Here is a 13,127-nt window from a genome sequence, read left to right on the forward strand (position 1 = left end):
CACTAAGACACTGGGTTTGAATTCCGCCTGCAAGGAAAGCAGACATGAATGACAATTTCCAATGACTGTTATGACAAGTAAAATAACTGGTTTTACCACCTGTTTATTCCAGCAACAGGATGATGATGTCATGGACATGGGGTGGGGGACTGGGGAAAAGACATTTTATACAACTTTATATGAAGAGTTTTGTAAGCTAGTTTCAATACATTAATGGTCAAATACTTTACAAAGCACTATTCAAGACTTATTAAGTACCAAATTATCCTTTAGCAAAATTATATCCCCTGTTCTTGCAAGAAGTAAAGATCAGAGCAGCTTATGTACAACATCTGGCACAATTTCTACATAAAAGGTTCTCGAAAGTGACAAAGTCTCAAACAGCTTATTGAACTCACAACATTTTATTCATAGCATTGCTGACCTCAAATCATCACTTTTAACTTTCGAAATGTCATTTGATAAGACGCAAACCGAACAAATTGAAATACAACAAAAAATGTTCAAGTCACACACTCCAGTAACAGAATACAATGTAGTTACAGCTCAACAGATATAGACAGGAAGGATGATGACAGCAGTTAAGTATTGAGTAAGCTGAGAAAAACATATAGTTCCTAGTCTGTAACCTTTAAATACAAATAAAATGTGTCATTTATGTTGTGTGTTAGGTGAAGACAGTATGTTTGAGCACTTAATTAGGATATTAAAAGGCTTTCATAATACCAGCAGAGAGATGGAAAAAGGAGATAATAAGGCAAAAAGGACTGCATCTTTAATGGTTTACAGAGGCTCTTAAATGCCACTGTAAGTTTCTAGTCATATTTTCAGTCATCTCAGCTCTAGTAGAAATTAATATTCAACAAAAGCATTCTGTTTGGCTGCTATATAATTCTGTTACACAGAAAAATTAAAATGCTCAGCCAACAACAAAGTGTAATAAATAAAACTAGCATATGTAATAGTATCAATAAAGCAGCAAAAGGCCCTTAAGGGGAATTATATAGAAAGGTTCACCTGCGGAGTTTCCATGCAGCATATTTTCTAGAATAGTAAATGTAATTTATGAGAACCTGCTATTTACCCTTTTCATTATTTTAACACAGAGCTAATATAACTGCAACATAACTTTTAGTATACTAACTTAAAACATCATGTAAAATGAATAATTTTAAAACATACCCATGCATAATGAATATTAATTACTACCTATATCAAATTTTGTTTGAAATAATTAAAAATCTAATTTAAACTTTTTCTATATGCCAGAAAAATGCAAATAGCACATTTATTCTCAAATGTTGTCTACCACTTAATCTGCAATCTTAATTAACTATTCAGGCAACCTACATGTAAAAGCTAATTTTATAGCTCTTGGTATGCATGTTAATATCAATAAAATGTAATTCCATGCATATAGTGACATTTAATATAGGTCCTAAGTACAACAAAATACTTAAAATAGTGAACTCTGTTGGAATGGAAGGAAAAAAATGACCGCAACCCAGGCAACTTGAGCTTGAATAGCCATTCAGGTGCTGGGCAGAGAAAGCAAGAGGAAGAAAAAAGGGCTGATAAGTATGAAGCTTTCTCACCTCTTCACGGGAGGGAGGCATGAGGAGTGTTTGTCCATGCATGTGGTCCACAGCAGAATCCCAAGGGAAGACCAGGAATCAAATGGAAGTGTTGTCTACAAGATCAAGGGACCATGACTATGTAACAGAGGTATGGATATCAGTCACATAGACCGCTGTACCCCTGAATGTTATGGGCATATGCAAAGGACAGTAATGTCAAAACAGGAAAAAATAAATAAATTAATAAACAAATGTTTGAGTGATAGTTCCACGACCGGGTCTCACACACTGGGTTGTAAGAGGCAAAAGAAGGTGGGGAACTCAAAGGTCTATAAGAAGTATGAAAAAAACATACTTAATATGCATGGTAGCAAATGCAGAATGAGGCTGCAGGTACTGCAGTGAGATAAACATCCCTAAGCTACTGTTCGTTTCCTTCTTCTTTTGTGTAGCAATAACTGCAAGTAAAAGTAATAATAATCTCAGCCTGAATGACATCTACAATAAATTGCAGGCATAAAGAATGATTTTCTTAAATGTTATAAGGTAAAGCAATCTTTGCTGCGGTAAGCATTTCTGCAGAGGGAGCTTACAGTATGGCAGTATAAATAAGGAGAATAATCCATCACTCTTTTCTACAAATTACTTAATGTTTTCTTAACACATTTAAGCTGATTCTTCTATCGCACCACTGATAGTGGAGTACTGAATTGCTTTGGTATTATTTTGTTAATGCTCCATTCGTTAATTTAACAAGCTATCAAGAGAATATGTTTAGAATGGGAAGGCATCTACTGTTTTTCATTTAATTGAAGTCTGCAGTAGCAATCTTAGAGCCAAAATTTCATGGTTAAGATGATTTTAAAGAAGGAAGGTGGAAAACAGATTTCAAAGCAACCAGCTGTTACAAAGAATAATCTAAAATTATCACTGCAAACAGCATCATTTACCAACAATATTAAATATATTTGCTGAACCACCAATTAGTTTCAATGAAGACTTATTCAGGCATTCATGATAACAAAATGTTGCAGAAAAACACAACACAGAATTCAGAGGACATATACAATCACATTTACTTTCTCTGGAGTTGTTACAATAATTTCAACCAGCCAAAAAATGTTTATGATGGCTTCTCATTGAGTATTACTTCAGAACAAATGAACTGGTATTAAATAACAAGTCAGCTTAATAAATTCTAATGAATGTAGTTTATGCACTAGTGGTTTTTCCTTAAATGATAAAGAGCTGTGATCCTTTAGAGACTACTATGACATGCACAAATGAGGATTACACAATCTGATGAGTGAACAAATGCGGTTCTGGTGCATGAATGTATAGACACTCACAAAACATTCTCCAAATGCTCACAGTGTTGGCAATGTTTAAAAGCATAGTAAAAATTCTTAGACTTACCATCAATGCGGCTAACAAGCTCCTCCAACATTTTCACTTTTTTCTGAATCCCTGGCTGTGCAAATGTATAACTATCCTTTAGGAGGAAAATAAATAAAAATGTGATGTGTTGTTGCAGACATCATTTAAAAGGGTACACTTTAAAACATGTACTAATGCAACTGCAGAAACTAAATACTCTTCAACATAATTTGTGAAAGTTTCTCAGTGACCATACTAGTTGCATTGTTCCTTGGAGACATTACAATAAAAGACTTGCATTTAAACACTCAGCATCTTAATTTCTAATTTACATAAAGTATTACCATGTTTAGAGTTTTACGATAAATGATAAGCATTTAAGCAGTGCCATGCCAGTCAGAGGTTATGACTAGTTAACATGCAATGTATTGAAACCACAGCATACGCTTCATTTGGATCGCTACATACCATGCCAAAGACTAACACTCCTCTCATCTCCCTTGTAGAGCATTCCCAGATAATTTAAAATGTGAGTGAGCTGCAAAGGTCTGATAGTTGTGGTAAGGTGAATCATAAAAGGCATAAATACACTGAAGGAAGGGAAGTTAAAGAAGACATTAAGTTGTTTAGTTCAGACTTGCAAAGCATTATGGAACATAAAATGTACCAAGATGCACATACTCGAACATATTAAAGTTTCCTTGTATTACTGCAGTAGTGATGATGATATGTGAAAGACAAGTCTATAAAAACATGCTTACACCCATACTACAAATGTTAGCAGAACTCAGACGAGGAGGAAGGAGGCCATTACTGTAATTATACATCCCAGCAGTAGCAAAAGGATGGAAGAAATGGATGTATGGTTTTATGACAAGACCACCTATTAGTGGAGCAAAGTTCCAGCAATCCCCCGAGGGCTGGTTCATACCCAGACACAGAAGGTCTCCATGTCAAAGATCAGCTATTAACAGCTGATGATTTCTGAGGACTGCCTAGCATTTTCATTAAATGACACTCCTAATCACAAACCTGGCAGCGACATCAGGATGAAATTTGGGTAAAGTAATGGCCAGAATCAGCCCATTCTGCTAAAAATATGCAAAGAAATGCTACATGACTGTTTACTTTGATTATGTCCAGAAATATGGAGAGTGGTTTCAGAACTATCATACAGTAATGAATATTATACTGTAGACAATTATTACCCATCTCCAGTAGTGACAACTACGGCAACTAATAGGGCTTCTTTTTCATTTTTCCCATATCGACTTTCCTGCAGCTGACCAACAGCTGCCAGCAGGTCCCCATTCACTGGCTGTACTGGTCCCACCTCAGCCTCTCCCAGGCACAATCTTACTTATGTCCGGAGCTAGAAGGCACTGAGGCAACAACACATTGCTGCTGGGGAGTATGCCCTAAACTCCACCACCCTGTCACAGCCTTGGAAGCCCCACAATGGCTGCCTTCGGAAGGTATGTGCAAGCATCGATGCTTGAACAACTTTCCGAATAAGCTGCAAACTGCTTACACTGCAGATCTCACCAGGCTCTTAATGCTGCTATTGCAATAACCTTAGGTATTGTCTTTCACCCCAATGATGAGCGAGCCATTGTCAGCTGCTCGCTCTCATCCTCTCCCACCCAAGTCCTTCCAGTGCCCATGCTGCCAGTTGAATGTGGGTGTGTTTGGAGCACAGTCAGGGCTTTATCTCGCTGTACCAAGGGCTGGGATAACTAATAAAGCTTCTAATCCATGGACTTCTGGAATTTGACTTGATGTATCTGTAGCTGTAGGAACATGATTGGGACATGTATAGGGAGAGGTGGCAAATGTGCAACACAGCAAACCAACAGTGTTGTAGAACGTGACATAATATTACAAGGTCAGTGCAATAACAATGGGATAATACCCAAATATGAATGAAAAAAACACAGTGCAGGGATCTGTAGAGCAATGTCAATGTACTATAGCCTGTGGATAAAAAGGCCAGTGAAACATCCGTAACCTCCTCTGCGGTTTTATACATGGACAGTGATCTCTTCAGTCAGTCATTCACTGATAATGTGGTAGTTGAGCTGGTCTAGAAACTACTCAAACATGTCCTGGATCACAAAACAAAAGACATTAAACAACAAATGATGAAAACATACAACTGTAATATAAGAAACAGATTAAACATAAAAATTTGAAATGTCAGTAAATGGACTTCATGAGTACGTATATTTTCACAAGTATGCATACAAACATTACACGAGAGAAATGGTCAGTGTTTGCATTGCTAATGCAAAACTGAATGCAAAAAAATATTCTTAACACATCACAAGAAAATATTATACCAAATCATTGCAAAAGTTTTGCTATTCATCAAGACTGTTCATTTAGTAAGCGGATTTTTTAAGGTAAATTGATATTTTGTTCAAAAAACACATTACTTTTATTTTGTTTTAATCAGTTTTGGTACTGTTTTCAGTGTCTATTTTTAATATTCACATGCGGAGTGAAAGGAATGTCAGTCATGAGTCACGTAACCTACAGTGCAATGGAAAAGTATTTGCCCTCTTCCTGATTTCTTATTTTTTTGCATGTTTGTCACACTTAAATGTTTCAGATCATCAAATTTAACTATTAGACAAAGATAATCCAAGTAAACACAAAATGCATTTTTTAAGTGATGATTTTATTTAAGGAAAAAAAACTATCCAAACCTACATGGTCATTAGGTAACAGAAACCCTGGTAAGTAACCAATGGGGAAGAATTGTGATGCTGAAAAGACTGGAGGGCAACTAAACTCTCTCTGTTTAAAGAAGGGACGGTTATAATTAGTGTCAGTGACATCATGGAAAAATATACCAGGCAGTTATTGAACAGAACAGTCTCCTCATCTAAGACCTGAATTCACTGTAAACATAATGATAACACAAGTAAGTATAATCTGGGCCTGTGTTAGCATTTGGGGGTCTCCAGCATATATCAAGTTGGGGACCCCCAGGCACTTCCAGTCTAAGTATCATCCTGTCACTGCCACCCCTCCTAGGCAGTCTTTTAGTTCATGCTGCAAACCTTTAGGAGTAGTATATATACACACACACACACACACACACACACACACACACACACACACACACACACACACACACACACACACACACAGACCTGTAGCTACAATGCTCTTACACTACAACAGGCCTGTGTACCACACTATGTTGGCCTATCACACAAAGGGAGACAAACAGTTACTGGCATTTAGTTGCAACAGTGATACATTACAACAACTATATGTACAGGTCTGGACCTAGTTGAAATGACACCATCCTATTTTAATACCCCCACCCCACACAAACACCTTCCAGTCCTCCCATTTGACCCCTACCCCTTCTTGAAATCCTCATACAATGTATATTACTTTTTTCTTCCTTTCCTCACATTTTGCCTTACTCTAAGAGGCCATACCTTTCTATGTGCTCTGAAGTGCATTTCACACGTTTTTTTCAAAACCTTTTCATCCAATGATGGCTTTAACAGAAATTATGATTAAGGAATGACATTCACTGTTGTTGTTCAGCTTTAGTTTTCCTTGCATCCTTTCACCACACCTTTCCTAGCCAAAATAGCACAGTAATAAACATTTAGGAAATAACATAAATAAGCCAGGGCCCAAGAAGCCATAGGTTAACAAATGTGCTGTGATGCATTTTCTCAGCCTTTTAATCAATGGTGGCCTTAACAAAAATCATGAAAAAGAAAAGAAATTCAGTTTTATTTATTTTCTTTCATAGGCTGGTACTAGGCTATCAGCCCTAGGGCCTATGCAAGCCTAGCCATAACAATTCCCTGGATATTTCTTCCCACAATATTTACTTCTTCGGGCCCCTGTCTAGCAGGGCGACTGACACGATCCCCAGGGTGAATTTCCTATCTCCCATCCAATCATCAAGGTTCCTTTTGAAGAGGACCAATGAGACGCTCTGCTTGATATGTATGGGCAGTCTATTCCAGAGTATGGGGAGTCTCTGGGTCAGGAACCTATCCCTCCAGCATGTTTTGTTCATTGTGATGACAAGGTTTAGATCCCTGGAGCGTGTGGCTCTGAGGGATTGGGGTTTATTTAAGTGGAGCATGTCCAACAGCTCAGGGTTTGACATGACCTTGTATGTTAAGCAGAGATCGCCTCTGAGTAGACAATATGCCACAGAGTATAGCTGGAGTTTTTTTAGACATAAGTATATAAGTTCTGCCCAAGCCTTAATGTTCAAAGCTGACAAAACTGTAGCTCACAATAAACCAGCAAACAAGTTGTTGTGGGAATACATAGGTCTTATCTGGGAACCCCACAATAGACAGTTGCAGCCTATGCATCTCTCTGGTGTTAGATTGGAATGAAAGCAGAAGTTCAAATTGCCTTAGTCATATTTCATGTGACTGCTGATATACGTATACACAGAATGTCTCCTCACGCCTCACCCCTAACCCTCAAAGGCAGCCACCTGTATATGTGCCTGATGTGTGATTCTGAGGAAAGTGAAAAAAATAATGATCACAGTAATATACTCCAATCTGTTGCTCCTAGGCAGTACACTGCCCCTACACACGTTATAGTAACCTTCTTTGTACACCTCTGAGGTCTGTGAGAAAAGTAAAAGAAACAATGATCACACTGTTTTCAGCTCAAATACAAGCTTTAATGACCTCATGTGCAAACCTCTAAAGTCTGACTGTGATGAAAATTAAAGTAGTAATAACCACACAATCCCCAGTCCCCATTAACCTACAGCAGCTTTCTGTACATCCACATCTGGTCTGGGTGCGGCTGAAAACAGAGGCTATTATCAGCTTTATCCTAAAACGGTCATATCACAGCGCTGTTAAGGTTAGAGTGTGTAATCAGAAAACTGATTCAGTTTTTTTCCCTCATTTTTCCCCAGCCAGCAATAGCTTTTGTGGGGGCCCCTGCAGAGTCAATGATGATTAATGGAGCCCCCTGTATCCATTTATACAGTCTGGGGGGGTGGAGGCCATCAGACTCTGAGAAGATCTAAGGGTCTGAATATTCTGTGATACATTTTATACCTTTCTTTTGAAATATAATTACTTGCTAGGTACATTTTTTTACTGATACCCAAAAGAATAATATAAATGTCCTGGCATTATTGGGTGTGTGCACAGCTAAAAATCAGTGACATTTTTTTTTACATACACATACACACACACACTGGTACTGACACACAAGATCAGTGACTGCTGTTTAGCAATCATCAAACAGCAGCAGGGGTAAATCACTTTTATTTACCTCACTGGGGAGTAATGCATACCTGTCACTGTTCCTGATTTCACAGACATTCCCTGATTTTGCTTATACTTTTGCTTTCTCCTTCATGAAAAGCTTGATTTGCTGGTAAATCCTTCGAGATTACAAGCAGTTGAAAAATCCAGACATCAGAGTTTTATACTTATTGTCCAAAAATACATGTTGATGTAAAAGGTGTTATTCTATTGGGGGTTGAGAGGGTGGCTTAATGGCTAAGGTGTTTGCCTTACAAACACAAGGTGCTGGGTTTGAGTCTCACAAGGGATAATTGTCTAGGCTTAAAATGTCTCTCAAGGGCAGTTAGCTTAGTACTAAACTATGAACTATGAACCTATGAACCTATTAACTTTTTACCTGAATTAGAGTAATATTTAAAATGTATAAAACAATGAACCAAAAAGTACACCACAGGATAAAAGCGTTGTCACAAAAAAGTATGAAACACAATAATCCACAGCAAAAAACAGCAACGAAGCAACCACGCAGTTTCTTGTTCTCCTTTTTCAAAATAGGTAAGCGCTTTTGCTTTCTGAAGAAGATCATTATCGAAAGCGCTTACCTATTTTGACATTGCCTTAATAAATTTATGAAAAAGGAGAACAAGGAACTGCCTGGTTGCTTCATTGCTGTTTTTTGCTGTGGATTATAATATTTAAAATGTGTTCCTGATTTTAAGCCTTTATTCTACTATTATGTTTGGCATTGCACTGAATTCATGGGCAAAGAAGTTGAGAGTTACAGTATCTGGTGTTCTGCTAGTATTTATAAAACTCCCTGAAAGAGAAAACCATCCCTGATGATTGGAAGCATCAGCTCTTCTTAAAATCCCAGGTATGCACTGAGAGAAGTCAGTCTGGGCTGCGGATCTCTCTGGAGCTCACCTTGCTCCTGTTCATTATCAGTTTTATCCTGACAGGGTCACATCACAGCCCTGTTCAGGTTAAACAAAATAATCAGGATATTAATAAATGTTTTCTTCCTTATTTTTCCCCAAACACTAGCAGCTTTTGTGAGGCCCCCACACAGTCGAAGATGATTAAGGGGGGGGGGGGCTCCCTGCAACTATGGGTATTGCATGTACCTAAAGCTGGCTATGTAGTTAATTTTAGTGGAGAAAATGTCCAACAGCAGGGTTTAACTAAATCAGATGCACTATGCTAGCGGTAAAATATTTAATGGAATTGTGATTCCTGTTACTTGATAAAACACTGTTACTATAACCACCCAATATTTTTGCATTTTACAGGAGATAAAAATAAGACTCATTGCCCACCTGGTTTATTAAGTATACATGATTGCTGTACTAGCTTTTGGTGGTTTGAGAAAAATGTAACAAAATATAAGGATAAGATAACTTGCTGTGGTTGGGGGCCCTCCCCCCAAGGAACAGGGGATCCCCACAGAACGCAAGGTTCGCTGGTGCCTAAAGTCAGCTATAATACCACCACCTTGCTCATGACAGAGTCATTGACTCCCCTCTTTCATAATTGTATCAGGCAACAGAGTCAACTGACAGCCAGACCCAATCATTTTTTTAATGGCCACTTTGACAGCACAATCAGCCTCCATAGTAGTGGCACTTTTACAAATAGTCTATGGCAAAGGGAAGGTGTCAGTAGATGTAATAGTCTTATTTTGAAAGGAGTAATTATTATGGGCTGCTTGATAACTTTTTTTTTTTTTTTTTACAATTGTATTTATTCATGGCTCTTTTTTGGAACTGTAGTCATATGCAGTAGGATCTGCTAATCATGCAAAATCTGTGACTTGCATTCCAAATGAAAGATAACTAAAAAGCTGATATCTAAATTAAAATAGTAATAAAAAGTAAACATTTAACTTTTGAAAATGCTTGAGCTGCAAGACGTTATTCCACCTGGGGTGATTAACAAAGAATTGTTCAGTGACATTTGGCGGTATTTATGAGACAGAGTTGTATAGACTTTTATTTTATTTGTGAAAGTGAGCAATATATATTTTTTTTACAAATGTTGTATCTGCATCTTTGATTTGGGAGTTATTAATCCATTTAATATGATTTCAGCTCCCATTTAGTTTATCTTAATGTGATTTGTCACACTTTTGTTTTAAGTGCTCCTGTTTTATTTTTTTGCATGTGTGACAATAACAGCATTACTTAATGTTGTGGTAACTGTTTTGTGTGTTTGCTTTGGTGGAATTAATTCCTAATTTAAAAATTCAAGAAAGTGCTTCTAGTGGCATGCTGAAACTTATTTTTCTGTGAAACTCTGCCTCACAGTATGTCATATTATTTATTTATTTAGTTAGTTCACATTTGTTAACCGGGAAAGTCCGACTGGATACATGTCCATTTTCAGCGGAGGCCCGGGGAGAAAAGCTACACATTTGCAAATAAGTGACACTTTAAAGTTGTGGTTACATAGAAATCTAAACATTAACAAATCACTGACAATTTATAGTCAAGGTTAGATTTAAATCAAGCAACATTGTAGGTTTATGGTATAAATATACAGAAATAACATTTTACATATTTGAAGTGTGTAAAAAAGAAAGAAAAGTATTCACAGATTGAATGTAAGGATGATAGTTAAGAGAAAAGGTGGTTAGTTAAGAAGGGAAGTTATTGTAAATACTATGTAGAGGGGTAGAAGAGCATAGTCTCAGTATGGGTAGTATAACAAGTTATCTTCCTGATAACAGAATTCTAATAGTTGTTGAGAAGTGTATGTTGTCTGGGTGGAGAACGGTTATTATTGGGTATTTCTCCTATGTGAGCTGTGTTTTTCTTACCTTTTTCTTGTTATTTTTTGGGTTAGTCTGTGTTTAGAAATGGACATTGCCAATCCCTGTTTATATACATCTTTAGGGATATTTTGAATTGGGGGCAAGGAGGATGTAGTGGTTAGTTCAGCAGGAAGTGAGTTCCATTTTTTTCCGACGGAGTTGTTGGCTTTGGTAGATTGTACTAGCATTCTGTTGGATGAGCGGAGAGATGCTAGGCTGCTGTAGGGGGTGATAATATTAGTCAGAATGGGTGTACTGGTACGTTGGTAGAGGATTTTATGAATAACTATGAGCTGGTTATACTGGAGCTGATTGGGTAGTTCTAGTCAGCCTAATTTGAGAAGATTCTGACAGTGGTGGGTCCTGTAGGCTGAGCCTGTGGCAAATCTAGCTATATTGTTATAGCAGCTAGTGATTTTGTAAACAGTGCTAGATTACAGCTTGAAATATTGGATAATGGCATGTTTTTCATAAACTTGCTCTCATTTTTCTCCCCAACTTCAAATGTGAGACAGGAAAAGCAAAGTAATCCCTTCATATTTAGTTTTAAGTGATCTAATCGGTATTGCACTGGTTGTTTTACTGTTTTATCTGTGTGTTATACTGCAAGTACCCTCATGCTTACTGCAGTTCATTTTTAATCAATCTTTACATAATCAATAACAGAAAATATACATTTCGAACATATTTAAACATAAACCACTACAATATTCTTGCAGAGAATATACATGTGTTTTAGCAATTAAAAAGAGGGATAATAATAATGTTTTGGCTAAACATGACATCATGTGTAAAAATTTTAAGAAATTTTCATTTTCTGTTAAACATTATGTGAAGACTGATCAGTTTTCTAGAAATGTGTATAATATACTGACATGCATGGAGGTTAAATGGCAGATTTGTCTAGTCGCTGATTAGTCCCCACAGTTAAATAAAAATGATCAGCATAAGATGCATGTTAAATGGAGAACATTTATAAAGTATTAAAAAATTATATACGTTATTTTTATATGTTTTTATGATCATCGTGTTTGGTTATTCTAACATTAAGAGTTCATATATATGGGTCTACTTCTATTTCCCAAATTCCCACTTAATCGAACTACAAAATGACGAGATGACATTGCTGAAAATTTAGTTTAACATACACCCGGATCACCGTAATTTAATTCCGGGAAACTAACCACTTGGCCACCATGGTGAACTTTACCCATTTCTCCACTATAGTGCGATATCAGAGTTGGTATTTTTATTGGGTCTATATTAGAACACCGAACATTTGAAATGTTGTGTGTTCTAATACTGACCCATTTTCAGTGAACGCTGAAAATATCAAAGTAACAAGAAACCAAATTCTTTCCTAGGGAAAGAATTTGGTTGAGTGTTTCTGTTGATTCGGTATTTTCAGTGCTCTGGTGGAAAGTTACGGGTCGGGTTCAGGTAAGTGTGCGATTGTGTGGACATGTGGGTTCTGGCGGGTTAGGTGAGTTAGGGTTAGGGCACGGGTCTGCGATTGTGTGGACGTGTGGGTTAGGTGAGTTAGGGTTAGGGCACGGGTGAGGTGACTGTGCGATAGTGACAGACGTTAGGGTTTGGGTTAAGGTAAGTGGATAGTTAGTGGTGTTTGTATAGTTTAGTGTAGGGTTAGGTGTTAGAGTTTAGGTGTATGTGTGTGGACTGCTGTTTGTTTGGTGTGCTTGTGTTGTGTGTATGTGTTTTGGAACAGCAATTTTTTTCCCTAGAAACAAAATTTGCTGTTCTGAATGTTCAATGTGTTTTTTTTCGATTGCTAGGGGGGGGGTACAGTCCCATACATGGGGGATGTGGGGGGGGCAAAGCCCCCCACTTGGGTGGATTTGATTTGGTTTGTTTTTAAAGTGATGGCGATCATGTGGATAGTTTCCCGGGATTAAATTACGGTGATCTGTGTATTCATTAAACTAAAATTTTGGCAACGTCGTCTCGTCCTTTTTAGTTCGATTGAGTGGGAATTTGGTAAATAGTAGTAGAGCCATTTATACATATATATATATATATATATATATATATATATATATATATATATGTATATATATAGATAGATAGATATACACACAC

General features: G+C 37.2%; 1 protein-coding gene across 5 annotated transcripts in view; it reads right to left on the reverse strand.

Annotated features, from left to right (window-relative positions):
* The window catches only part of TBC1D22A (TBC1 domain family member 22A), a 5,448,426-nt gene that overhangs the window by 2,294,030 nt on the left and 3,141,269 nt on the right, over nucleotides 1–13,127 (reverse strand). For all 5 annotated transcript variants that reach the window (XM_044088378.1, XM_044088376.1, XM_044088377.1 and 2 more), the window contains one exon: nucleotides 2,994–3,069. In XM_044088378.1, the coding sequence (XP_043944313.1) occupies nucleotides 2,994–3,069 (76 nt within the window). The remainder of the gene's footprint in view (nucleotides 1–2,993; nucleotides 3,070–13,127) is intronic.

The sequence above is a fragment of the Protopterus annectens genome, chromosome 11.part0, assembly GCF_019279795.1.
Source record: "Protopterus annectens isolate FY-2018-M chromosome 11.part0, PAN1.0, whole genome shotgun sequence".
Lineage (NCBI taxonomy): Eukaryota > Metazoa > Chordata > Ceratodontiformes > Protopteridae > Protopterus > Protopterus annectens.